The sequence below is a fragment of the Pecten maximus genome, chromosome 15 (genome assembly GCF_902652985.1).
Source record: "Pecten maximus chromosome 15, xPecMax1.1, whole genome shotgun sequence".
Taxonomy (NCBI): Eukaryota; Metazoa; Mollusca; class Bivalvia; order Pectinida; family Pectinidae; genus Pecten; species Pecten maximus.
In genome coordinates this window covers 34,705,028-34,732,003 of record NC_047029.1, presented here as the reverse complement: position 1 = coordinate 34,732,003, position 26,976 = coordinate 34,705,028, and the positions used below count along the sequence as shown (strand labels likewise).

Here is a 26,976-nt window from a genome sequence, read left to right as displayed (position 1 = left end):
TGCAAAATTTGCAATACAATCTTGTCTAGGGCATTACTTTTGAACAGTGGAAGTCTTTTAATGATATAACTTGATGAAATTTGAAATATATATTGAATCACCTGCAAGAGAGTACCTGTGCAGTGAACTAAATTTGGCTCACTGCAACATTCTCAGTTCAGTGAAATAAAATTAGGTCATTGCAACAGCCTCAATGTCAAAGGTCAATTTTGTGCAAAATTTCCAGTGGGAGAAATAGAGACACATGAAAGTCCTTTCAACTCCTCTGAATGGCATGATAGATGTTGATTAAATCAATTCTGGAGTATTATGGGGTTGGAGGAGGACTCCATAGTATTTTAATTGAGGGTCTGGTTCACCAGGGATGGAGGAGCAGAACCTTATAAGGAAAGCTGAAATAGGTTTTTACTCTATGATATTTGAATGTCTTTTTACTGAATTTACTTAAAATCTTCTTTGGAACCTGAAAGCTATAATTGTTATATAGCACTAAGAGGCAGATCCCCAAATTGGATTAAATAATTGTGCAAACTTGATTTTAATTCTGAAAAGTCAAAAAGCTTTACATTATATGATTTTACAGTACAAGCATTTACAAATACAGTCTATACCTGTAGAATATTAACTTTTCTTACTTATTGAAGGACATATGTTTTTTTATGGCAGTTAATCCAATCTAATTATATATATTTTTAAAAACCACCTTTGCCGTAAGCAGATGTTACTGTTTTGCGTAATGTTGCTCCTCAGTACATTGTCTGTATATAGAATTATGTGTTTCTGTATCTACATCAGGTCGTATTAAAAGAATATTTTACTACATGTATTAATGATGTTAATTGATTCTGTTTTTAACTTTCAGTCATTTCTGTACATCACTGAGACAGCACATCATCGTAATCGGTTACTATATTTCCGGAAGAGAGACTGGTTGAGACTACATATGAGAGGCTTGGACGGTACAGTATCTTTGATATCAGATACGTTTTACTATCAGTTTGTGGTCTGTAGAACCCTTCGTATCCAAACTACCTCAGGAACACATAACTTGTTCATGTCAGAAATATTTTTGGGGAAACAGACCTTGTTCATAGCTGAACTATTTTAGGGAAGCAGTTCTTGTTCGTATATCGGCTGTTTGGAACATATAACTTGTTCATATCCAAACTGCTCGGTCACACTTAACTTGGTGGGTGAAGCAGATGTTTAGATATTTGAATTGATAACAATAGGTAAAGTTGTAATGGGCAAGACACAAAAATTAGTAACTAAAATTTAGATATGATATGTTGTATTAGGATCAGTGGCATTCTTCTGTGTATATGTATGACATTGTATAGAGACATACAATGTAGCTGTATATCGAAACTTAAACAATCATTTGGAAGTGACATCAAAGCATACAGTATTCCATCAATTGTGTTCATCTATTTACATGTACCCAATATAATTGTAAACAAAACATCAAAATTTTAAATTGATATTTATTATATTGGTGATTACACATACATTTCAACCTGATTTTTTTTTTCATTCCCAGTCAGTGATCAAATATAGTCATTCTCATATCAACATGGTCAATAACATAACAAATGCTAATGTAATTGAAAGTTTGAAAATATCTGATATATATTTTAGTGTATTTTAAGTCAAATATCACTTATTACTGCATCAACAAAGACCCTAACAATTACATATTGACAAACTATGTCATTGTAGCTTTGCTGAAAAAGAAGATGTTAGTGCCAATCACTCAGGTAAGAATAGTAATGTCACCCCTGTACACAGGTAATATCAGTAATGTCACCCCTGTACACAGGTAATATCAGTAATGTCACCCCTGTACACAGGTAAGGTTGGAATGTCACCCCTGTACACAGGTAAGGTTGGAATGTCACCCCTGTACACAGGTAAGATTGGAATGTCACCCCTGTATACAGGTAAGATTGGAATGTCACCCCTGTACACAGGTAAGATTGGAATGTCACCCCTGTATACAGGTAAGATTGGAATGTCACCCCTGTACACAGGTAAGATTGGAATGTCACCCCTGTACACAGGTAAGGTTGGAATGTCACCCCTGTACACAAGTAAGGTTGGAATGTCACCCCTGTATACAGGTAAGGTCAGTAATGTCACCCCTGTATACACAAGTAATATCAGTAATGTCACCCCTGTATACAGGTAAGGTCAGTAATGTCACCCCTGTACACAGGTAATATCAGTAATGTCACCCCTGTACACAGGTAATATCAGTAATGTCACCCCTGTACACAGGTAAGGTCAGTAATGTCACCCCTGTACACAGGTAATATCAGTAATGTCACCCCTGTACACAGGTAATATCAGTAATGTCACCCCTGTACACAGGTAATATCAGTAATGTCACCCCTGTACATACAGGTAAGGTCAGTAATGTCACCCCTGTACACAGGTAATATCAGTAATATCACCCCTGTACATACAGGTAAGGTCAGTGATGTCACCCCTGTTCACAGGTAAGATTGGAATGTCACCCCTGTATACAGGTAAGGTCAGTAATGTCACCCCTGTACACAGGTAATATCAGTAATGTCACCCCTGTACACAGGTAATATCAGTAATGTCACCTCTGTACACAGGTAAGGTTGGAATGTCACCCCTGTACACAGGTAAGGTCAGTAATGTCACCCCTGTACACAGGTAATATCAGTAATGTCACCCCTGTACACAGGTAATATCAGTAATGTCACCCCTGTACACAGGTAATATCAGTAATGTCACCCCTGTACATACAGGTAAGGTCAGTAATGTCACCCCTGTACACAGGTAATATCAGTAATATCACCCCTGTACATACAGGTAAGGTCAGTGATGTCACCCCTGTTCACAGGTAAGATTGGAATGTCACCCCTGTATACAGGTAAGGTCAGTAATGTCACCCCTGTACACAGGTAATATCAGTAATGTCACCCCTGTATACAGGTAATATCAGTAATGTCACCCCTGTACACAGGTAAGATTGGAATGTCACCCCTGTACATACAGGTAAGGTCAGTAATGTCACCCCTGTACACAAGTAAGGTCAGAAATGTCACCCCTGTACACAGGTAATATCAGTAATGTCACCCCTGTACACAAGTAAGGTTGGAATGTCACCCCTGTACACAGGTAATATCAGTAATGTCACCCCTGTACACAGGTAAGGTCAGTAATGTCACCCCTGTACACAGGTAAGGTCAGTAATGTCACCCCTGTATACACAGGTAATATCAGTAATGTCACCCCTGTACACAGGTAAGGTCAGTAATGTCACCCCTGTACACAGGTAAGGTCAGTAATGTCACCCCTGTACATAGGTAAGGTCAGTAATGTCACCCCAGTATACACAGGTAATATCAGTAATGTCACCCCTGTACACAGGTAATATCAGTAATGTCACCCCTGTACACAGGTAAGATTGGAATGTCACCCCTGTATACACAGGTAAGATTGGAATGTCACCCCTGTACACAGGTAAGGTCAGTAATGTCACCCCTGTACACAGGTAATATCAGTAATGTCACCCCTGTATACAGGTAATATCAGTAATGTCACCCCTGTACACAGGTAAGGTTGGAATGTCACACCTGTATACACAGGTAATATCAGTAATGTCACCCCTGTACATACAGGTAAGGTCAGTAATGTCACCCCTGTACACAGGTAAGATTGGAATGTCACCCCTGTATACACAGGTAAGATTGGAATGTCACCCCTGTACACAGTTAAGATCAGTAATGTCACCCCTGTACACAGGTAAGATTGGAATGTCACCCCTGTACACAGTTAAGATCAGTAATGTCACCCCTGTACATACAGGTAAGATCAGTAATGTTAATTGCACTGCTGTATTCATTTCTGTTTTGGATATGGACATCCACATTACTGTGATATGTCTCCTGTCTGACCACTAATCAGTTAGATTTTTCTTCGAGAATTTCTAAGAACCCTCATTTAGCCCCTAGTAATATATTTCAATCCAGGCTAACATGCCTGATTCATACAAGATGATAACTTATTTTTACTAATTTAAATTTTGATTTTAGTCATGTTTTCAAAACCTTACCTGAAGAGTTAATTGTATTTTTTTTATTTTAAAAATTAAACTTACATGATTATAGTTCTGCTGGACTCAGGAATAAACTAGTACTAATAAGGAACATTGATAAGGATTATTTGTATCCGGAACAGACAGATGCTCTGAGGCAGTTAACAGAGGGCACAGCACTAGGCGTTGCCAGTTTGCGATTCCTACCCAAGTTCAAATCACTAAGGCCGGTCGTTAATCTCGGAAAGAGACCCCCATCCATGTGTAAACAGGTGAGCTCTGTAAATGTCGGTAATCAAGATAGCTCAATGATAATTTAGCTTTTTGATGGTTTTTTCCTGTATTCAATGGAAAGAATTAACTTAATCTGTATACAATAGATAACAATTGTTACTGTAAACTAACTCGTTCTCCCTTTGACAGTTTACAATCCCTTAAGCAGTACTTGTAGACAAAATTAATTGCAAACTCGTTAAAATTTATCCTGCCTACTTTAAGTTGCAGTTTTAGGGGGTCAAGTGAGTCCCGATTTTAAAAGTGACACAAAGGTTTCTTAGATTTAGTTCTACAACTATATATTGATCAATGAAGTCTAATTTCTTATCCATGAAAAATCTATTCAACATTATAATTGATGAAATTCCTTGAATATACAATGGTTTGAAAGGAATCTTATAAATTACTGAGTACAAAAATATTTGTACACACATTGTCAAAAGTGTTAAACAAATTTTGGATGGCAATGTGTATAAGGAATATGTAATTCGCTTGTCAAACGATAATGCTTTTTCTTTATTACAGACTCTACCTATCAACAAACAGCTGCTGAACCAGTTGAATATACTGAACTACCATGTGGTAAGGTGGACAAATCTGAGATTTTTTGACAGCTCTGTACATGTACTTGTTTTAACAAAAACGGCAAGCGTGTGTTTTGTGACGTTTTTAGGTCACCTGAGACGAAGTCTCAAGTGACCTATTCAAAGCGCCTTTTGTCTGTCGTCGTCCGTCGTCTGTCCGTAAACAATTTACATTTTTGACTTCTCCAAAACCCCTAAACCAAATTCAATGAAATTTGGCAGAAAGTTACTATGGCTGAAGGTCAACCAAAATTGTGAATTATATGGTCCCCACCCCCCAGGGGCCTAAGGGGTGGGGCCAAAAAGGGTCAAATTGACTAAAACTTCAAAAATCTTCTCTACTCTCAGATATTGTGGAGTCAAACACTCTTCATAGTAGAAGGGTCTTGTGGTGCTTTACCAAAATTGTGAATTGCATGACCCTGGGGTCTCACGTTTGCCCCTTGGGAGGGGGTAAACTTTAGTATAGTTTGTATAGGGAAATCACATTTTTGACTATTATTCGTTGGATTTGTATTGGAATTCATTCTAACCTGGTTAACATTATCAGCATTAGATAACAGTTTGATGGTATGCATATGTTGGCCCTGACTGAACCCCAGGGCCTGAGGGGCGGGGCTAAAAAGGATCAAATTGACTGAAATTTCAAAAATCTTCTTCTCTACTCTCATATTTGGTAGAATCAAAAACTCTTCTTAGATGGAAGGGTCTTATGGTGCTTTACCAAAATTGTGAATTTCATGACCCTGGGGTCTCAGGTTTGCCCCTGGGGAGGGGGTAAACTTTAGTATAGTTTATATAGGGAAATCACATTTTTGACTATTATTTGTTGGATTTGTATTGGAATTCATTCTAACCTGGTTAACATTATCAGCATTAGATAACAGTTTGATGGTATGCATATGTTGGCCCTGACTGAACCCCAGGGCCTTAGGGGCGGGGCTAAAAAGGGTCAAATTGACTGAAATTTCAAAAATCTTCTTCTCTACTCTCATATATAGTAGAATCAAAAACTCTCCATAGATGGAAGGGTCTTATGGTGCTTTACCAAAACTGTGAATTTAATGACCCTGGGGTCTCACGTTTGCCCATTGGGAGGGGGTAAACTTTAGTATAGTTTATATTGGGAAATCACATTTTTGACCATTATTTGTTGGATTTGTATTGGAACTCATTCTAACCTGGTCTACATTATCAGCATGGGATAACAGTTTGATGGAATGCACATGTTGGCCCTGACTGAACCCCAGGGGCTGAGGGGCGGGGCTAAAAAGGATCAAATTGACTGAAATTTCAAAAATCTTCCTCTCAATACCTATATAAGATAGAATCAAATACTTTTCATAGAAGGAAGGGTCTTATGGTGTTTTAATTAAATTGTGAATTTCATAACCCTGGGGTCTCACGTTAACCCCTTGGGAGAGGGTAAACTTTGCTATAGTTTATATAGGGAATTCATATTTTTGACAATCATTTGTTTTATTTCTATTGGAATTCATTCTGACTTTCTTAAAATTATCAGCATTGGATGACAGCTTAATGATATGCACATGTTGGCCCTGACTGACCCCAAGGACTGATGGGTGTGGCCAAAAAGGGTCAATTAAATTAACTGGAATATTTCAAATCTCAGGTGACCGTTAAGGCCCTTTGGGCCTCTTGTTATAGTGTAGCGATGTGTCGCATTGCGCTAACAAAGTTTGTTGAGTTTAAGTTGAAAATGATTTAAACTTGGCATTACAGTTGTTAGGATTGGGATGGTATGCATGCAAAATGTCTTCATGGCAATTCAGGTCCAATTCAGGTCAATTTCATGTGAAAATTTTTGCCTTGAATCTGTATACTACATGAACATAAATGTTATTGATTATTAGCTTTTCGAGTTTACTGGTACAGTGTTTGACGTTTACATGTTGTTGGCAAATTCATAGTTGCTATAAAGGCATTATTTGCAGAATTTGTACTAGCTGATTTTCCATTACAGTTTTGTCAGTTAAATTTGGAGAGTTTCTTCTCTTTATTCTGAATTTTACAGGAGAGAAACCCAGCAATAGTAGGATTTGCCATATTTGGAATGGAAAAGGTTTACCCCATATGGAAACAGTTTGCCTCATACTATCAAGGACAGGAAAGGTCAGTCTCATTTTCTGTACCACCATTCATCTACATGTATCTGTACACGCTGTGTCTGTGAGTGTGTGCAGAGTGTGTGCATGTGTCCATCCATGATTACCTGGCATGTACACAATATTGTATGTACCTCTGGACAGATTTATAGTTATTTGTAACGTAGCATCACACCATCAATGTCTTTACCTGTTTACGTTTCGGTGGTCATCAGTCAAGATTAAAGGTCAGAGGTCATTCTTGACCACTTTTGATATGAAAGCTTGCATGATTTTGTGTAAATGATACCATTTTATCTGATGAACCCTTGGGCAGATTTAGTTCATATTAACATCATAACATCACAGCGTATAATTCTACCCCCGATCAGATTTTGGTGGTCATCAGTCAAGGTTAGAGGTCAACAGCCAACACTCAAAGCTTGTTGACATGATAACCTATGAACCCTTGGACAGATACATTACATTGATGAGGGAGGTTGGGATATGTGCTCACTTTAAATTTGCTTTAATTCTTTCAGTTGTAGGCCACTTTACTTTGCCAAAGTGGATGTTGCTACCTGCTTTGAAGATATTAACCAGGAGAAAATGTTTTCCATCATAAAAGACATAATTCAAAAGGTATGGTTTTAACAAATACATGCAGGTTTCAAAATAAATGCTGATAATATTTCATTAATGTTAAAGATTTGAAATAATTTAACATAATCAATAAGAAAATTTAGAACTGTGTTATTGAGCCTTCATCCAAGATGGTTACCCTGACCAAAATATATGTACAAGTAACTGTAAAATTTCTGTACTGATTCATACGAATATAAAAATTTGAAGATTGCGATATTATAGTAGGGCAATTTCTGTTTGTCTGTTGTAAACTTTTGTTTGTCCTAAGAACTTTAACCTCGTACATTTTAACCAATTCGCAATCTCTTTATAGCATAGCGTGATCTATAATCAAGATAATATCTCCCCTTAAAATGAAGGAAGACATAATGTATTTGTAACCTACAATATATTTTAATGGATTTCTTTGAAACTTAATAAACTTTATAATCATGATATCTATATATAATAGTGTTTCCCTGAGCAACGTACGTTTCATTTTAACATTTTTTGGAATAATTATTGCAGTGTTTCAATTTTGTCTGGAGATGTTCCCTCTCATTTTTTGACCAATATCTTGTTAACTATTGGTAGACTTTATGCTCATGATATGCAGATGTGTCATTTCAGTTGAACAATTTTTCAAAAAATTATTTCTCATATATTATTCCAGTATTTCTATAATATGTTCGGTGATTGTCTGACTCACTTTTGAATCTATCCTTGAGAAACTTTGTAGGATATGTTACCATGACAATATTTTGGTTTCTTAAACAGCTTTTTGATCAAACAAGTCTTCTTGTAACATTTCTTATGTCCATGTATATAGAAGAAGTTATGTCCATCAGATCATGAGAGATTTTGTCTCATTTCCAGGAGGAAGACTACCAAATTAGGAAATATGTGACTATGCATGTTTCGGGGGGTCAGGTGAAAAGGACTTTCCGAAGAAAAGCATCAGCACTGTTAGAGTTCAACCCAAACTTCACAAACTTTGTTAAAGAGAGAGTAGAGAAGGAGAGTCTAACAAACATTATATTTATTGACCAGGTACGTGGATTGGGTTATGACTTATTTATAGATAGTAAAATCTTTCAACAAGTTGAGTTTTAGATCATGGAACTAATGGAACTTATTATTTTTCATAGCCATGACTAACAGACATACAGCACAAATATTAATGTGGTTTTATTAGAATTTAATAATCGGGATATGTTTGGTAGCACATATGGCATGATTGTTGATGTGATTTATTATAATGTTTCAGGTAACTTCCCAGTCCGAGAAGTCTTCAAACCTCTTACAACAGTTGAAGTCTCACCTGTCCAACAATCTTATAAAGGTAACATTTCTTACAGGTTTTTATAACACATATTTGGAGGTGTTCAATCTGGCATTAACACTTCATCAATACACAATGTGTTTATCTCCAACTCTGTGATATTTTATGTGAGTTTTAGGTGTAAAAGTCTTTGTGAAAAAAAGGATATGATATGACCTATATTTCTGACTAAAGCTTTTTTGATTCGTAGAATAAGTTGACATATATTACCACTTAAAGTTGTTGCAAAGGGACGATATGTCATATCTTTTCTCAATTGTCTCCAATTACATGAAAGTATAAGTGCATGCAGGCACCCTGCCAATATCTGCCTGTACACAGCTTTGATCTTTATGTAGTAACACACAGCTGGCCGGATCTATAATTTAAAATATGTCTGCTGGGTCAAAATCCTCCTGCTTTGTAGGGAAAGGAATTTTCAGGATTTTGATTATCGAATATGAGTTTGATCAAAACACTTGTGTCAATCTCTAATCACTCTTGTAAGATTGCCTCCTGACAGAAATGTTTGTATATATAGGTAGGAAGAAGATATTATCACCAGACATCAGGAATCAGTCAGGGCTCCATCCTGTCCACCATGCTGTGTAACATTTATTACGGGTGTTTAGAAAAGGAGTTGTTTCCCCCTTTGGAGAGGCAGGAACTTTTGATGAGGATTGTAGACGACTCTCTGTTTGTGACACCATACAAGGAACGGGCCGTTGATTTTCTCTCTCATATGTTCAAAGGTTTGTCTCCATTATCAGCTGATGATTCTGAATTCTATAATACCATCTTTCATCTCTTAATTTCCATCTTTTACTAAATTAATAAATAAACTATTGTATTTAAAAGCTTCTATTCATGACAGTTTTGACATCTAATCCACAGGGCTTCCTGACTACAACCTCCATGTGAATCCTGAAAAAGTCCTGTTGAACTTCCCTCTGGAACAAAAAGACATTGGAACCTTTCCAATGACTCATACAAGTAAGAATAACCGTGGAATTATATTTTCTCATGCGTCTATTAAAGCTTAAAATTTAAGATTATTCCCCACTGTAGTGAACTACGAAAAAAGAGTTTAGCATGATGTTATTCATCTACCTGTTTACTTGGCAAAGTATTTTATTTGTATACCTTCATGTACTGTAGCCTGTTCTAATCATACAAAATTTTGTAATCTGAGTCAGTATAGGCAAAACATTTGCATTGTGAAACACACTTTGATTTAAGGCCTATACCAGGAAATCAAAAGGCCGGACAAAAGGAATCCAGAGAGTAAAAAGAATGAAAACTACAGCAGTTTGTAGTCTGGATACTAATGTTTAATTATGTTATAATTAGACCCCATAAAGAAATACACTGTAAAAAAAACTATTTTCAAAGATATTATCCGTTTAATCTCTGACATTTTTTCAGAAGCTGCAATAAAAATGTTTATACCAGGAGATATAAGCGAGGGCTTATTTGATAATCAATATTGTACTAAGTGTATATATCATAGGATAGGAGGGGGCTTACATGTATTTGAGACTAAACTTTTACACAAAGGGACAGGCTTATTTGATGATAAATAAGGGTAAATAGGATTGAAATGCAAAATGTTGAAGTTTTTCAAAAACTTTGGTATTTGTTTAAATTGGTTTCCCTGGTGTGGTATGTTTTAGATTGGTTTCCCTGGTGTGGTATGCTGTTCAACAGCGTCACTCTGCAGGCTGGTATAGACTACTGCAGGTACGCTGGCATCTGTGAGTATTTCAAAGTTATTTTAATAAAATGGTATATTTTGATGCCTATAGACTGTCTGACATTTGGGAAAAAAACCTGCATTTCATATTAAAGAAATCAATGATTAATATATATTAGTAAATAATTTGCTTGTAAAACTTCAGAAAAAGACTTGTAAAGATGTTAATGAAAAAACAAACTAGTATAGTTATTGTCTGTCAATTGTTTCAGATTGTGATATTTTACAAATCAGTCCACGACATTGTAATGATGATTATTTAGATTGTTTGTATTTACTGTTTCCCTTCCTGATCAGCTGTTGTGGATACCATGAGCTTTGACCTTACCCTGAATCCTCTAATGACCTTGAAGAGCAAGCTCTTGAGGTACGTATTTTTTTTACCTTTCTTTTGTAATGAGAAGTGGTTAATTTATTTTACTGCAAGGGTTTAGTTTATATGTATGAATCTCTTGAGATAAGCTGTTCTAGCTTGAAATAACTACTGTATTCAACTGAACAATGGCAATGCAGGCTTAGTTTTTTCTTGGTTAAACAACCCTTTTTGTATGCCAGTCATGAAAGGTATTATCATAAATTTAATTTTACATACATTTTACTTTATCACATAACTGGCCCGTTCTGTCATGTCATGTGGCCATGTTAAATCGACCTGCGTCTGAGGTCTGTTGTCCGTCCGCCCGTCCGTCCATAAACAATTCTTGTTATTGCTTTTTCTCAGAAAGTACTGAAGGGATCTTTCTTTAATTTCATATGCCAGTTCCCCTTGGTCCCTAGTTGTGCATGTTGCATTTTTTGAAAAGTCCTAAAGGGATTTTTCTCATAATTCATATGTATGAGAGTTTCCCTTGGTCCCTAGTTGTGCATAAGGCATTTTGAGACTGATCAGAAAACAACATGGCTGATAGGTGGCCATCTTGGATTTTGACAATTGCAGGTGGCTCTTGTTATATCGTGTTATATAAAGCTATGAAATGTTTTGAAGGAAGAGTGGTAGAAGTGAAAAGAAGAGAAAAGATCAGTCTTTCATTTGACTGATATGGATCATTCAATGATGGGCGTCAAGATCCCTCTGGGATCTCTTGTATAAATCTCTGATTTATTGCAGTGTTTTGAAGCCTTAGCATTGCGCCATAGTTTGTAAATGTCTGATTTATTGCAGTGCTTTGAAGCCTAAAAGTCATGCTATCTATATGGATACAGAAGTAAGTATCACCATTACGAAAGTCAATTTCACAATTATCGGATCTTCAATTAATTACGTCTCTCCTTTGAATGGAAACTGATTTTTTTTAAGTAATGTCACTTCGTGTTGCTATTTTTTAAAATAAAATCTTTCTCTGGGCTAGAACTTGGTTGTTTTACTATTTATACATTTCCAAAACTTCCCTTATGCACTGTAACCTTAGTTTACTATGCATACCTTCATTCATTTTTCAGCTGAACACAGCCGAAATAGTTGTAACCAATATCTTCAAGATTTTTCTTCTGAATGCGCTGAAATTTCACAGCTACCAGAGACGCCTTCCTCATGAACTGCATTCTACGTACCAGGGGACATTCTTCATAGGTAATGAATCATTTTCAGCTCCCCTAGTGCAGACAGGGCTTGTGTAAGAACATTGACAAAATACCAGCTCCTGTTTAAATGTTTAAAGCCACAATATTCTTATGATATATTTTCGTTATCAGAAATTCAATAAAAAAAATGCCTGCTAATATTCACGTCAGATTTAGCCTTGGTATACTTAATAATCTCAGAGGGAAACAATATCAAAATAATCAGTTTGAATAAAGACCACTTCAGGAAAAAATCATGATCATACTTAGTGAAAAACACTGAAAATATAGTGAATTATTGCTGGACAAGTTTCACATTTTCTCACCTGTGTTAAAATCTTTTGACCAATTTCTTTTCACAACCATCATGCTCATAATGTCTTGATTTTCTTGTTAGCTGAAAGGCTGTAAGGCTGTGATAATGGATGTAAAAACTGTTAAATAAATAAGGGATCATGATATTTTGCTGAAGAAGGACTACCAATGTAAAGTTTCTGAAAATGAATGACCTTGACTTACTTTCAAGGTCAAAAGGGTTCAAATGTTTTGAAATATCTTCTCCAAGAGGCCTATAGTCATTACATTTCTCAATTTGTATGCTGGGATGAATGGCTACAATTGTTATAATGAACCAAACTTTGAGCTACTTCCAAGGTCTCAGGGATGATAGCATCCCCTGATGGTATGACAGAAAGCACATTCTTAATATCAAGCTATGTCACACTAACAATTCAGTCATGGCCTGTCAACATTGTCTTGCATTGCAATAACTGGACGATGAATAAAAAGACAATGATGGAAGAAAAATAATCATCTGCTACCTTGAGGACGTGATGGAGAAATCTCCAACACGAGGTGTGGTATTCTTGATTGTCTAACCCTCAGTAGAGCCTCTGTCTAGACCGGCAAGAATATCAACCCTCAGATTTCCCTGCCACACCCTCAAGGTACGGAAAGATTCTATCAATCAAGCAAACATTATTTTGAATTTATATGTAAGCTAAACTGTATAAGAGCAATTTCTACTATACAAAATTCTATTGATATTGTGTGAATAGCATTCAAGATTATGAAATCTTTGTATATCAGTCAAACACTGCCGATTTTTATTTATTTTTTTCATGAAACTTGAAATAACTGACATTTGCTTAATTTATGCTCTAATTTTGGAATCAAAACAGTTGTTGTGCAAGAAATTAATTAAGGAGAGATGGTTTTCTAAGATGTGTTCATGAAAATTTCTTAAATATTTCAGATTTACTCATGGCCCTGGGTGGCTACTTCTATCACCAGACTTCCGCCTATCTCACCAAGAAGGTAATTATAAATAAGAATGTATATCGAAACAAACTCATGATTTATCAGGAATGTTTCATAAAGATGTACCTACATGTTATAAATACATTAATTTCTGATAAAAATATGCTCGTAGTTGTAGGGGCGCCCATCAGCCCCCAAATTGGTTCAATTGAATAACCTTGATCTACATTCAAGATCACCGGTCAAATATACTAAAATAGTCAAACAACTTCTCAATAACCAAGAGACCCAGGGACTGAATTATGCTGGGTTGAAGGGCTACAAAGTTTGTTCAAATGAATGAATGACCTCGGCCTTCATTCAAGGTCAAAGGGGTCGAATAGGTTAAAAAATCTTTTAAACAAGGGGTTTTCGATAGCCAAAAGTCTCCAAGACCTGATATTAGGCCAAGCGTAGTTGAAATATTAAATGTATTTACACAAATAAACCTAGCCTACTCTGATATTTGAATATGGTATATATAATCAGCATAATTTCTGCAGAAATGATCTAGATCAATTCCAAAGTTGCTGTAGCAGGTAAGTGATACATTCCAATTGGGCTCTTGCTTGACATTATATTATCAAAATTGTATATATTCTAACATTTAACATATTTTGGTTATATTTGGTCGATTGTAAAATGATTCAAATGGAGGTGTTTATTTCGACCGCCTGTCACATAGGGCCTTGTTACGAATGCTTGATTCCCAGTCCACCTTTCATTCGTACTATTTACAGGATCTGGATGGAATTGGGCCGTTTAAATGACGACTATGAATTTATTTTGATTGTAAATAGGCATATGAGCTAATTCTAAGTATACACAAAATCAGTCATCACTCTCGACAAAAATTGACAAAACTTTTTAGAACCTTAATATGAGGCCTATTATGTAGATCTAAAAGAACAATCCTATTCACTTCCTCCAAAGCCATGATAATCTCACATGTATGTTATTCTGAACTCATCCTGAAAATTTGGCCTGAGATGTTTCCCCACATACGCCTAATGTACGTACATGTATGGGTTAGACCTTCAGGGTCAGACAGAAGCAGGTGGCTTGTGCTGTATATTTTTTCATACCAGTAGATCGATGTAAATCTAATCAAATTCATGGACAGATGAAACAGATTAAATTTGGTTTCATTGAGTCCAACTTGAGTAAAGAATGAAATATAATCTGATGTTTAATGTATATTTGCAGGATTTACAGCCAGATGTATTTAATGTATCCAAGGATGTAGTGATGTGGTATGTAGATATTTTTTACCTGCCTAATGTGAAATACTTATTTAAATAAGCCCATGCCTGGTAATAAGGCTACCTACATCTATTGCACTTTAGTGGAAATGTCAAATAGTGTCCTGCAATAACCTTGCCACTGCCTGTACATCAGTTAAGATGTTGTGGCATTTTGGCCTTGCTTTAGGATAATTATGGCAGGTGTACATACCTTTCACACGAAGTGATTAGTATAACTTTACCATGCCTTGTCTTCTACTTTTATATATTTCATTATTGTCAGATTTTCTAACAATATAATATTATTAGTAATAATTTATTAGCAATTTTCTTTTTAAATTCAATATGATAAAAGCTTGATTCTTTTCTTTTGATAAAGGGTATGAATGACCAGATATTTGAATGACTAGATGTTTTGTTTTTCCAGGATCTGCTTGCAGGGCTTCTCAGTTGTTCTCAAGCAGAACACGAACGGCTGGCAATACCAGACGTTACGACGAGTACTGAACCAGCAACATGTGCTCGTCAATGCCAGACTCGAGTCACAGGTGGGTGATAACACAGTTCTTGGTATACTTTAGGCTTTCATGCAGATGACCTTTCTCATTTGTCTTACCTTTCTTATTTGTCTTTGCCTGTTGTTGAGTGTTCTTTAGAAATTTCTAAATGAGCATTAATGTTCGTTAATAAGAATTTAGAGTAAAATGGCTATCTATAACCGTATATGGCTGTCTATAACCATATTTGATGACGAGTACAATTCAATATGGCAGAAGTCAAATTTTCGCTTCAACATGATAATTCAGTTTAATCAGTTAAAAATGTTAGGGTCATTTGACCCAGTCATGATGGCCTATAGTCATCGTGCTTTGTACGTCGATCGTCATGAATCGTCCGTATAAACTTTAAAAATTTCCATAAGTGGAATTCAAGTCTTACTTACCTGAAATGCTCCTGAGATGGTCCTGCTTTAGTGTTGTTATTATTTGTTCGGGTCGGTTCGAAATCCAAGATGGCCGCCATGACAGCCTGCCATTGAGCTGACATATGTTAGGGTTGTTAAGGAAGGGGAGCCAACCAATTGTTGATATTTTTCAGCCTCGTATTTTTTTTGCCATGGGAGCCACGGGGGGTCATTTGGTAACATGATTGCGCAATCATAGTTTTCCTGAACAACACCTTTTTCAAACTTCGTAAATTCCACCAGTGGAATTCAGCTCTAACTTACCTGAAATAATTCTGAGATGGTCCTGACCGAAGACGAATTTGAAATAGGTTCTATAAAAAGGACGTATGTGAAATAGACCCTATAAAATTGGCAAACGGGAAATAGGTTCTGTAATAAGGACAAGTGTAAAATAGGCTTTGTAAAAAGGACAAGTGTAAAATAGGCTTTGTAAAAAGGACAAGTGTGAAATAGGCTCTGTAAAAAGGACAAGTGTGAAATAGCCTTCTGCTCTACAAAGTTATTTCATGGCAAACTTTTAAAAGTTCGAGAGAAATCGTTCAGAAAAAACATCTGGGATATAGTTATAAAGGATATATCCTGCGTTTAAATCCCAGAGCGAAATGTATTCTTTTACTGTGTGATCAATCATATGATTTATTCCAACAATACTTTGAAATTAATTGAATTAACCATCTTTTTGTTTTAATAGGAGAAAGGGCTCCCTGCAGTATTATTGAAGGTGTGTGGTGACCAGCTGCCAATTGAGCTCCTGGACCATTTTCTTTCAATCTAATCAAAATCTAGATGATCATTCTCACTACGTTAAATGGACATCTAACGACATCGCATAAGGGGTCACGTCAGGATGACCTTTCGGATTAATCAATCAAATTACTACTTACAGAATCTTGGAGGTGAATTTTGTATGTGCGAAATAGCATGGATAGAGTACATAGCTTGCATAATCTGTCAATTCGTTTCAAGTCATTTGATCAAACGAAGCATTTAGCTATATACATGCTGTACCGAAATGGTTAGCTTCAAATGCCTGATGTGACGAATGGGTGAAATCAATGACATGGAAAAATTGACATTTCGCCCTGAAAGTGAAATATTTAGATACAAAAGGTTACCAGAACGTGACCATTTATGCGATGTCGTTAGATGTTCATGTAACGTAGTGGGAATGAGCATCTATATTTTAATTAGAATGATATTCTTTGAGAAGTTCGTACGAAGAATAGGACGTAAAATATTTGACAGTACCCTTGGTACTCAAGATCGGACGTTGAATATTCGAGAGGGTCCGTGGTCATGATACACACGTTTTATATTCGAAAGGGGCCTTTGGGTCAAAGGATTAGCCATTATAAACATTGGACAAGGCCCTGGGTACATACGATTGGACGTTAAATACATTTAACGAAAAAGAAGTGGGACCACTGTTTTCGTTTAGGTGTTTCGAGTACTCTTTTACATGTTCTATGTACTAGTTTACTTTTAATGACGTAGTGTTATGAATCTATTGAATATTTGTTAATCATGCTGTTGTTAATTACGATATCGATCACATGATCCTTTTATGTCTTGCATAAGAATATTTTGCTGTTTTGTAATGTTTGTGACAGTGTTATGTCATTAAAATGACGATAAGTTCTAATGTCATGAAAATGGTGGTAATTTTATTGAGATACAGTGTATGTATGTACAATATGTATATTCTATAAGAGTTGTTAAAATACATAGCTTCCAGTCTGATCACTAGTCTCTTCTAGTCTTTTACTAAAACATCCAATAAGAATTGCAATAAACTGATACCCAAATGGGGCTCACATAGGCATCATCCAATTGTAATGCATAGAAAATACTATGCAATATCTTTTGTGAGACTGTTAACCCTGATTGGTCACGTCAACACTTACATGTAACGTCACATTCTCATTATGACGTCAGACGTTGTTAACTCCACGTGTTCGTGTATATATATATACATGTCGCCAAAACCTGCTAGGGATTCCAATTTCTATGATCGGAAGCACATACCAAAAGCAAAACCGACATTTGTTTATCATATTAATCAATTTGATAAAATGTAGATAAGAATGGAAACGAATAAATTTAAAGAGGAAAATGTATTTGTGAAGACGCCAAAGCGATCTAATTGGTATTTAATTCCAAATAATCCCAACAAGATCTTCACATTCTTCCATCTCAAGCGCCTCTGATGCCATATACATGTATTCAGTCGAGGGTGTTGACAAATTCTTCATTCAGTTACTGCTCCTTCCTGAGTTAACTTGCCGTTTCACAAACAAATAGAATTGGACAACCCTCCGCGAGATATATGTATATATGACATACTAACGCAAATGACAAGGGAAGAAAATTGTTTAATTTTTGCCCAGACCGGGTCTCGAACTCACGATCTACGGCACATAATCGCATTACAGTGATAATGTGCTTATTTATAATACCCGAGGTTTATATCGCTGTGCCACATCCACGTTACAAAAAGTACATTTCAATGGCGCAGTGATAGTCGGTTCGATACCTGACATGATCATAGTGACATATCCTCTTTATTAGCCCACCATCATCAGATGGTGGGCTATTCAAATCGCCCTGCGTCCGTGGACCGTCGTCCGTCCCTCCGTCCCTCCGTCCGTAAACAATTCTTGTTATCGCTATTTCTCAGAAAGTGCTGAAAGGATCTTTCTCAAATTTCATATATATGTTCCCCTTGGTTCCTAGTTATGCATATTGCATTTTGAGACCGATCGGAAAACAACATGGCCGACAGGCAGCCATCTTGGATTTTGACAAGTGAAGTTTGTTATCGCCATTTCTCAGAAAGCACCAAAGGGATCTTTCTCAAATTTCACATGTATGTTCCTCTTGGTGCCTAGTTATGCATATTGCATTTTGAGACCAATCGGAAAACAACATGGCCGACAGGCAGCCATCTTGGATTTTGACAATTGAAGTTTGTTATCGCTATTTCTCAGAAAGTATTGAAGGGATCTTTCTCAAATTTCATATGTAGGTTCCCCTCGGTGCCTAGTTATGCATATTGCATTTTGAGACCGATCAGAAAACAACATGGCCGACAGGCAGCCATCTTGGATTTTGACAATTGAAGTTTGTTATCGCTATTTCTCAGAAAGCACCAAAGGGATCTTTCTCAAATTTCACATGTATGTTCCTCTTGGTGCCTAGTTATGCATATTGCATTTTGAGACCAATCGCAAAACAACATGGCCGACAGGCAGCCATCTTGGATTTTGACAATTGAAGTTTGTTATCGATATTTCTCCGAAAGTACTGAAGGGATCTTTCTCAAATTTCATATGTAGGTTCCCCTCGGTGCTTAGTTATGCATTTTGCATTTTGAGACCAATCGGAAAACAACATGGCCGACAGGCAGCCATCTTGGATTTTGACAATTGAAGTTTGTTATTTCTATTTCTCAGAAAGTATTGAAGGGATCTTTCTCAAATTTCATATGTAGGTTCCCCGCGGTGCCTAGTTATGCATACTGCATTTTGAGACCAATCGGAAAACAACATGGCCGACAGGCAGCCATCTTGGATTTTGACAATTGAAGTTTGTTATCGCTATTTCTCAGAAAGCACTGAAGGGATCTTTCTCAAATTTCATATGTAGGTTCCTCTTGGTGCGTAGTTATGCGTATTGCATTTTGAGACCAATCAGAAAACAACATGGCCGACAGGCAGCCATCTTGGATTTTGACAATTGAAGTTTGTTATCGCTATTTCTCCGAAAGTACTGAAGGGATCTTTCTCAAATTTCATATGTAGGTTCCTCTTGGTGCCTAGTTATGCATATTGCATTTTGAGACTAATGGGAAAACAACATGGCCGACAGGCAGCTATCTTGGATTTTGACAATTGAAGTTTGTTATCGCTATTTCTCAGAAAGCACCAAAGGGGTCTTTCTCAAATTTCACATGTAGGTTCCTCTTGGTGCTTAGTTATGCATATTGCATTTTGAGACCGATCAGAAAACAACATGGCCGAGAGGCAGCCATCTTTGATTTTGACAATTGAAGTTTGTTATCGCTATTTCTCAGAAATTGCGGAAAGGATCTTTCTCAAATTTCATATGTAGCTTTCCCTTGGTCCCTTGTATTGCATTTTTGGACCAATCTGAAAACAGCATGGCCGACAGACAGCCATTATCGCTAAATCTTAAATTTGTTATATAGGTTCCCTTTGTTTGAAAAGTACTAGAGGGCTGTTTCTGAATTTACACAGATTAGTAAGACTTAGAGGAAGGGAAAAGTATAGAAAAGATCAATCTGACATGGAACCTATAAAGATCATTCAATGGTGGGTGCCAAGATCCCTCTGGGATCTCTTGTATAAATGTATCGCCTAACATTATCTTTTAGCAGAACTGGGGTAAATTAAAATGGATATATCTCAATGTATGATTCTGATGTGCTTTTCAGCAAAAACAAAAATAATTTATAAAAGAACATTAAAAAATGTAAACAATTAAAAAGTTCGTTATTTTATTTTCGAAATCCACTACAGATATTTGAGGTGCCATATTCAGTCGTCGTTTTTATGAGCTATATACAACTGTATATACATCCGGTTGATTGGTTGAACCTCTCCTTCCTTTAACTCTTGCGTACCGTCCTGCCACTCGGGCTGAAACGAAGATGTCATGTGATTGTTACATATCAATAACTCGATAAAACTGCACTGGAGCCTCGTTTGAAAAAAAAAAAACCATAATGCCAAATGGGGAGTCAACGAAACGAGGTTGACATATATTACATCTAATGAAAATGTTAACTACCTGATAGCTGCTACTTCCTTTAAAACATGTCTGATCAGTGCTATAAAGCACTTGCCTTTTGCGTAAATTCAAATGCGAATTCAAATTATTCGCGATTATTTGTACCAAAATAACACTTGTATTACGGCCATGTTACTGGTTACCATAAAGGAGTCTTGCAGAATCCATGACCAAAATAGCTCATCCTTCGCGGATTTAAAATCATTTATAGATCGGCTTTCGCGAAATCATGTATTCGCATATATGCCTGATGACGCAAGTTCACGAAATCTAAAGGATTTACAGCATATCTTTAAGGGTATTACATCACAGAAAATTTGCAGCGATAGGGTTGAAAATACTTCGGAAAAGAAGAAAAACAAACCTTGGCGCAGTAAGACGGCCAGCGCATTGTGTAGTCACAAAGTAGAGGTTTCGTCCCTTGTGAGCGTCTAACTTCCATCGAAATATCTGTGAAGAGCTATGTTAGATACCTGTAATACTGAATCTCCAATTCGTGTTATCACATATCAAAACAATTTCAAAATTCACTGTTGCTATTGGGAGGAGGGGGGATAACTTTATCAGTCGGTATCAAAAAGCCACACGAATAACCAATATCAAAACACGGGAAGGATAAAAAATATCAATATTTTCTGATTATAATGCTGCTTCCGGTTTATTGTAATGTTTAAAGCGAGTTTATGACGTGTGGGTTTTTCTTAGATTGATCACTTAACTATTACACGTGTTGTGTTTACTGCAAAGATAAAGTGGAGGATCATAGAGATATTTAATATATTCAAATACTTACACTATCTGTTTACCACTTACTTGTGTCTGCAAACATTCCAGTGGATGGGTGGATAAAACCGCCGTTGTCCATATTACATTGAACATGTACTTATCCAATTACAGCGACCATGTACCAATATATACTTGTATATCAAGTCATATTAAGTTGAACAAGACTTATCCAATTACAGCGAGCATATACTAATATATAAATCATGTTATAATACAATTAATTTTAACCGCATTTATTGCTTTTTTCACTTCATGTTTCTTAAAATACATAATGAATCCATACAAGTTGAAACAAAAATGGTCATGTAACAAGGAAAACATGCAATAAGATGAAAGTAATGCATTCATTTTTCAATTAAATATTGATATTATTGATATAACTCGAGCAAAACAAGTTATATACATTGTAAAACTCACGATATCTCGAGTTCTTTAGACTCGCACAGGAATTGCTTTAAAGACTATTTCAGATTAGTCCAAGACTGCAAGTTATCAATCCTCTGAACAATCAACGTGACTTTAAGTTGATTTATATTTTAAAACAAACTTACGTGTTTCATTCATCTGTACCAATGTAGAGGTGTTCGTTTGTTTGTCGGCACAGTTGTCGATTCCTATGGAGATAACAGAACAAATCAGTATAAAGGGATCTAAAAAGAAGTTCGATAAGAAAAAGAAATCGCAGTAACGATAGTAATTCCTTCGAGATATAAAGACATGACGAAGGCGACATTTTACTGTCCTGACCAGGATTCAAAACTAATTATAATTACCTGGATTTCTGCTCCATTGAAATATTGACCCCTGGTCAGTTATCTGGCATATCCAGCACGAATCCGATGACTTGGTATTTCCCTCTTGTACACAGAAGCCATTGATGAAGCAAAAGTTGTCCTTAAAGAAATACGAAATGTCTTTCAATAACGGGATGTTAGAGATAAAAAAAAATCAAACCAAATTAAGGAAAATTTTCAAACAATAGGAAACATCGACATATAAAGCAGAAAAATTCATGAGGCATTAACTGTTATTCACGGACGCCAATGGGATCATATGAGAATAACAGTCAAATTAGATATCGTGTTCATTAAAATGGAAACAATATTGAAATATTGTAGGTTTATAAAATCAAAGTGAACATTGACACTTTAAAAACAAGTTATAGTTATAGCGAAGGCAATAGGAAGAATTTTGTCTTCTAAACGACCTGATCGGTGGATTTCAATCCAATGCGGTTTGTAGGATTACATGGTGAAGGAAGCAAAGTATCAACAAGGTCTCCCTTGATGAATATTAAAAAGGATTTTTTTAAAACCTTTTTTCTGTATGGATAAAAGGATTTGTATCAAATTAAGTCTGGGATAACATGAACAACCCCACCTCGAGGTAGAGTGTTGAGTGTTAGCCAACTTGATTTACATTTTATATTGTTTGGAACCAAAATTGAATATTAGCTGAATAAAAATGTTGAGTGCAATGTATGGTACTCGGAGGCAAAACCAAAATACAAAACGTATTTGTAAAACATGTACATTCACTAAAATATCAAGATAAGTGATACTGAGCCTCTTGTGTCTTCAATGATTTATTTGAATACATTGTTTTGTTTTTATACTAGAAATACATTTAGTCAAGTTTTGATCAATAAGAATCCGTGTATGCTTGGCAGCACACATTTGTAATTTTCTAAATTTCGAAGACGATTCTTACAGACAATATTGAATAACAGGCATATCAGAAACACTGGTATGATGCATACTTCCAACAGAACTGACGATGTGTTCTCATTTTGCACGACATTTTGGCATATTCCGTTATAGACTATCAGGTCCGACACCTGTCCTGGGTGGTGACCGTCATTGCTGACCGTGACTGACCATCTGTAGGCGAATCCGTCCTTATCCGGATCGCTCAGTACATTCGGAAATGGACAGAAGACCTCCACAAGGGTATTGAATTGGGCGTGTGATTTCCACTTCATAATCAACATTTCGGTGCCATCCCTGTGTATCTAAAAATAGAATACATTTAAACATACATTAAGGATTCCCTATACTACACGTGAAGACATTCAAAGGATGATACGTCCCTGAGGACAAGCTTAGTGTGCACGACGTGCCGTATTCATATGTTTGAAAAGTGTTTTCAGGACGGTGAAAGATTTATGTTCTGGGGTCAAACTGAAAACAATACATCAAAATTATTACCTTTGTTGTAAATGATGCTAGATTAATGATAAATGTTATATTCTGTATTTGACCTAATAGAAATTGACCATAAAATGAAGACCTACAAAACAATTGCACGTGCTTGGGTGGATTTGTTTTATGAGAAATCGGCGTATGCGTTTGTTTTTTTAGAAGATTTCACGTGATAAAGCATTTTTGAACGAAAATACTTATTTTATTGATTAATCCATAATATATTAATACGTTTTCTATTGTCCAGTGTTTTTACGTGCAAAGGTAGCAATACACATAAAACTTGTAAAGTGTAAGCAACTAACGGAACTAAAAACAAAATGTAGATTTCACCTGATATAAGGTATTATGACAGGTAAGGTTGAGGGTATCGATGAACGTCTCTCCTTCCACAATGGCCGTCTGACATGTATTCAGATCGCATGTACCGTTGGTGTCAAGGTTAATACCGTACATACGAGGGGGTTGACGAATGTCTATGGAGCAGTCAGCAGCACCGAAATTTGTATCGCACACACAAGTACCTACAAACAAACAAGAAGTATTTAATACATTTTCAATATTTTCAGTTCTTTTCCTGGTTTCATATTTGACGATGGTGATACTAACTCTAGATTGATGGTAAATTCCTGTTGAATATATTTTATGGTGAATTCATAGGTGTTACAGAATATTTATGGAATTGGATAACTTTTTGTTTACATTCTTGAAATATATGCTTCAAATAACCACACCAATCTCCTATTATATTAGCTATTGTGCAGCAGTACTAGTAATAAAGTAAACATGGCGTCATAGTATATATAATATATACCAACAGATTATATTTTATAATGCATTATGTTAAATGTTAACATTATAATATAATCTGTAGCATGGGAACATATTACTGTATATATATGTAACAAAGTAACATATTATGTATATCTAGGAGATATCAACATATTAAGATGTTACATGTATATATATACAAGTATGACGGAGACGTTACCTACCCTTACTACTCACCATTTATCGACCCTAATGACCATTTCTGTGTTAATTAGCCGTTAATAATATGAACAAATCTTACCGTAACTACACTGACCATGTCCAGTACATTCGTTAGGACACGTGATCTCCTTGATTTGCTGGGCAATGGAACGTTTGTCACCAGCTTCATCCTCGTGGTACGTAGTGTTCTGTTTTAACTCCTTCATACAGACGGACTTTAATGATTCCCGCGCAGATGAAGCCCACATTGTTGTCTGGGTAGCCTACATGTTCATTTTAAGTATAGAGAGTTAAAATTCAATTAACACATACAAACACATTTGATTCTTTCGTTGAAAAAGAGAAAATGGAATTTCATACTCGATGTTAAGATCAGACATTAATATGGCATTCCCCTAAAGTTATTTGTTTATTCATAAATTGCCTTCGTAACGTTAAGAAGTGTTATCACAATCACTATACATGTATGTGATATTTGCGTATTTACGGAGACGTAATTAGAAATAGGCCGATAGTACATGTACTATAGTTACACCCCTACTTAGTAAAGTTGGTAAATAATAATCACTTCGTCCGTGCGTCTGTACGTCCGTCCGTGATAGCTGACATAAAAGATATTGTATGAACCCCTGGACAGATTAAATCAATGTTTACATCATAATATCGTGCAGCATCAAGTTCTACACTCGAACATAGTTTGTATCTATCGGTCAAGGTCAAAGGTATATCATAAAGGGGGACGGATTTGTTTTATTCATGAGGGACTGAATGAGGACATATTTGTTAGTCCCTGCTGACTTGACTTTATTCATCTACATAGGACTATTCAGCTTATAATCAAACCAGGTACATGTATTTCGGAACATGGGCGGGGCGTCTCTCAATACAGTTTCAGTTAGCTTGATACATGTAGCTAAATGCAATGTAGACATGTCTTCTTAATATGGTTAGTCTACTATGATACTGGTTATCACAAAGCAGCCCTGAGTAAAGTTGTCAAAGTGTCGTAATTGTAACTGCCCATGCATTCCAAAGAAAAAAAATCCAGAAAATTGGATTTCAATATATTTAAAGACTCGAAAGGATTGATGTAGGCGTTGATACATCAGATTGATGTTATTTTATTAAATTTCTATCAACAACGACACAAATCTACAAACCATAATATCAAGGACGCACGTGTCCATCGCGTTGTCTGGGTCTGTGGCTGGAATTTGTTTGGCACAGGCGTCAAACGATGATGATTCCTTGAGGAATTTATCACAGTAATATGTTGCTGTGGTTTTATTCCATATCTGCTTTGGAGGACCCGTCTATAAAACATAAATGTGCATTGACCTTTACAGGAAACAAGCTAGTTCCGATTTATTAAATACTAATGATAGTATTAAAAATCCATTATAGATTGTCGACAAGTACAAATTTACCTATTTATATTCAATATCAGTAAGTAATTTAAGGTTAAATATTACTTATGTTATGACGCCATAATACACGCAATAAAATGACGGAGTGCACTCTTCTTTGCTCAAATCCGTAACATTTTATCTATTTTAAACGAACCCCGTAAAAATCCACCTCTGGTGATGGATTCTTCGCTCTTAGAACTTATTTCGCCACTGAATCTGTCAATCAAATCACAGTTACAAACCCCGACGTCATTTTTACGTTTTTGGCTCATAACATAAGCCAAGGGAAATGCTTGTCAAGAGACAAATTTGATTATATTGACAATAATAGCATACGGTTTCATGTATGTGTATTATTATCCTCAATAATGTGTGTACTGTTGTACAGAGGGACCGTTACACAACCTTTCTTTTCGCAGTGTACTTACCATGGTGGGTTGGGTAGTGTTGGGCATTAGAGAAATCGGGCGCAATGACCTAGACCTCCTGACCTTACATTTATTCTGTTTAACCACAGGTGTTTCGTCCTCCCTAACACAAGTTGCGATAGCACCACGTGTACAGGAAATATTACGTGACGGACCGTTACACGTGCAGAACTGGGTATTCTCTGTCAAATTCCACGAAGGCAACTTTTCCAGAGCATCAGCAGACATAGTAATGAGGTTATCGTCCTGCTCAGTGACTCTAACAAACAGAAGTAGATTACCGTTATCAAACAAGTACACAGTACAAAAACTACTTCTACTCCACCTTTCACTGAATAGAAAATCAGCCGTTTTTAATTCATCGAATGGAACATACCGGTTTCATTGATCACTACTACAGAGTTAATATCTTTCATTAACTTTTTGACTATTGGTGGGGCTCTATATCCGACGTCGAAATATTGATAAGTGTAAATACATTACCTCCACGAGGTGGCGAAGACATTATTATCGGTTGTTATTTGCCCATCAGATTTGGTAAAATCATC

The 26,976-nt window shown here is 36.1% G+C and overlaps 1 protein-coding gene across 2 annotated transcripts in view; it reads left to right on the top strand.

The window, feature by feature from the left end:
* LOC117343862 (telomerase reverse transcriptase-like) overlaps positions 1-17,542 on the top strand; it is a 29,586-nt gene extending 12,044 nt beyond the window's left edge. For both annotated transcript variants that reach the window (XM_033906407.1, XM_033906408.1), the window contains 18 exons: positions 863-959; positions 1,720-1,757; positions 4,213-4,341; positions 4,871-4,927; positions 6,965-7,062; positions 7,577-7,676; positions 8,535-8,708; positions 8,926-9,000; positions 9,521-9,731; positions 9,874-9,972; positions 10,653-10,733; positions 11,030-11,099; positions 11,895-11,937; positions 12,173-12,302; positions 13,548-13,609; positions 14,798-14,844; positions 15,263-15,383; positions 16,494-17,542. In XM_033906407.1, the coding sequence (XP_033762298.1) occupies positions 863-959; positions 1,720-1,757; positions 4,213-4,341; positions 4,871-4,927; positions 6,965-7,062; positions 7,577-7,676; positions 8,535-8,708; positions 8,926-9,000; positions 9,521-9,731; positions 9,874-9,972; positions 10,653-10,733; positions 11,030-11,099; positions 11,895-11,937; positions 12,173-12,302; positions 13,548-13,609; positions 14,798-14,844; positions 15,263-15,383; positions 16,494-16,577 (1,716 nt within the window). In that variant the 3' untranslated portion in view covers positions 16,578-17,542. The remainder of the gene's footprint in view (positions 1-862; positions 960-1,719; positions 1,758-4,212; positions 4,342-4,870; positions 4,928-6,964; positions 7,063-7,576; positions 7,677-8,534; positions 8,709-8,925; positions 9,001-9,520; positions 9,732-9,873; positions 9,973-10,652; positions 10,734-11,029; positions 11,100-11,894; positions 11,938-12,172; positions 12,303-13,547; positions 13,610-14,797; positions 14,845-15,262; positions 15,384-16,493) is intronic.
* Positions 17,543-26,976: the final 9,434 nt, after the last annotated feature.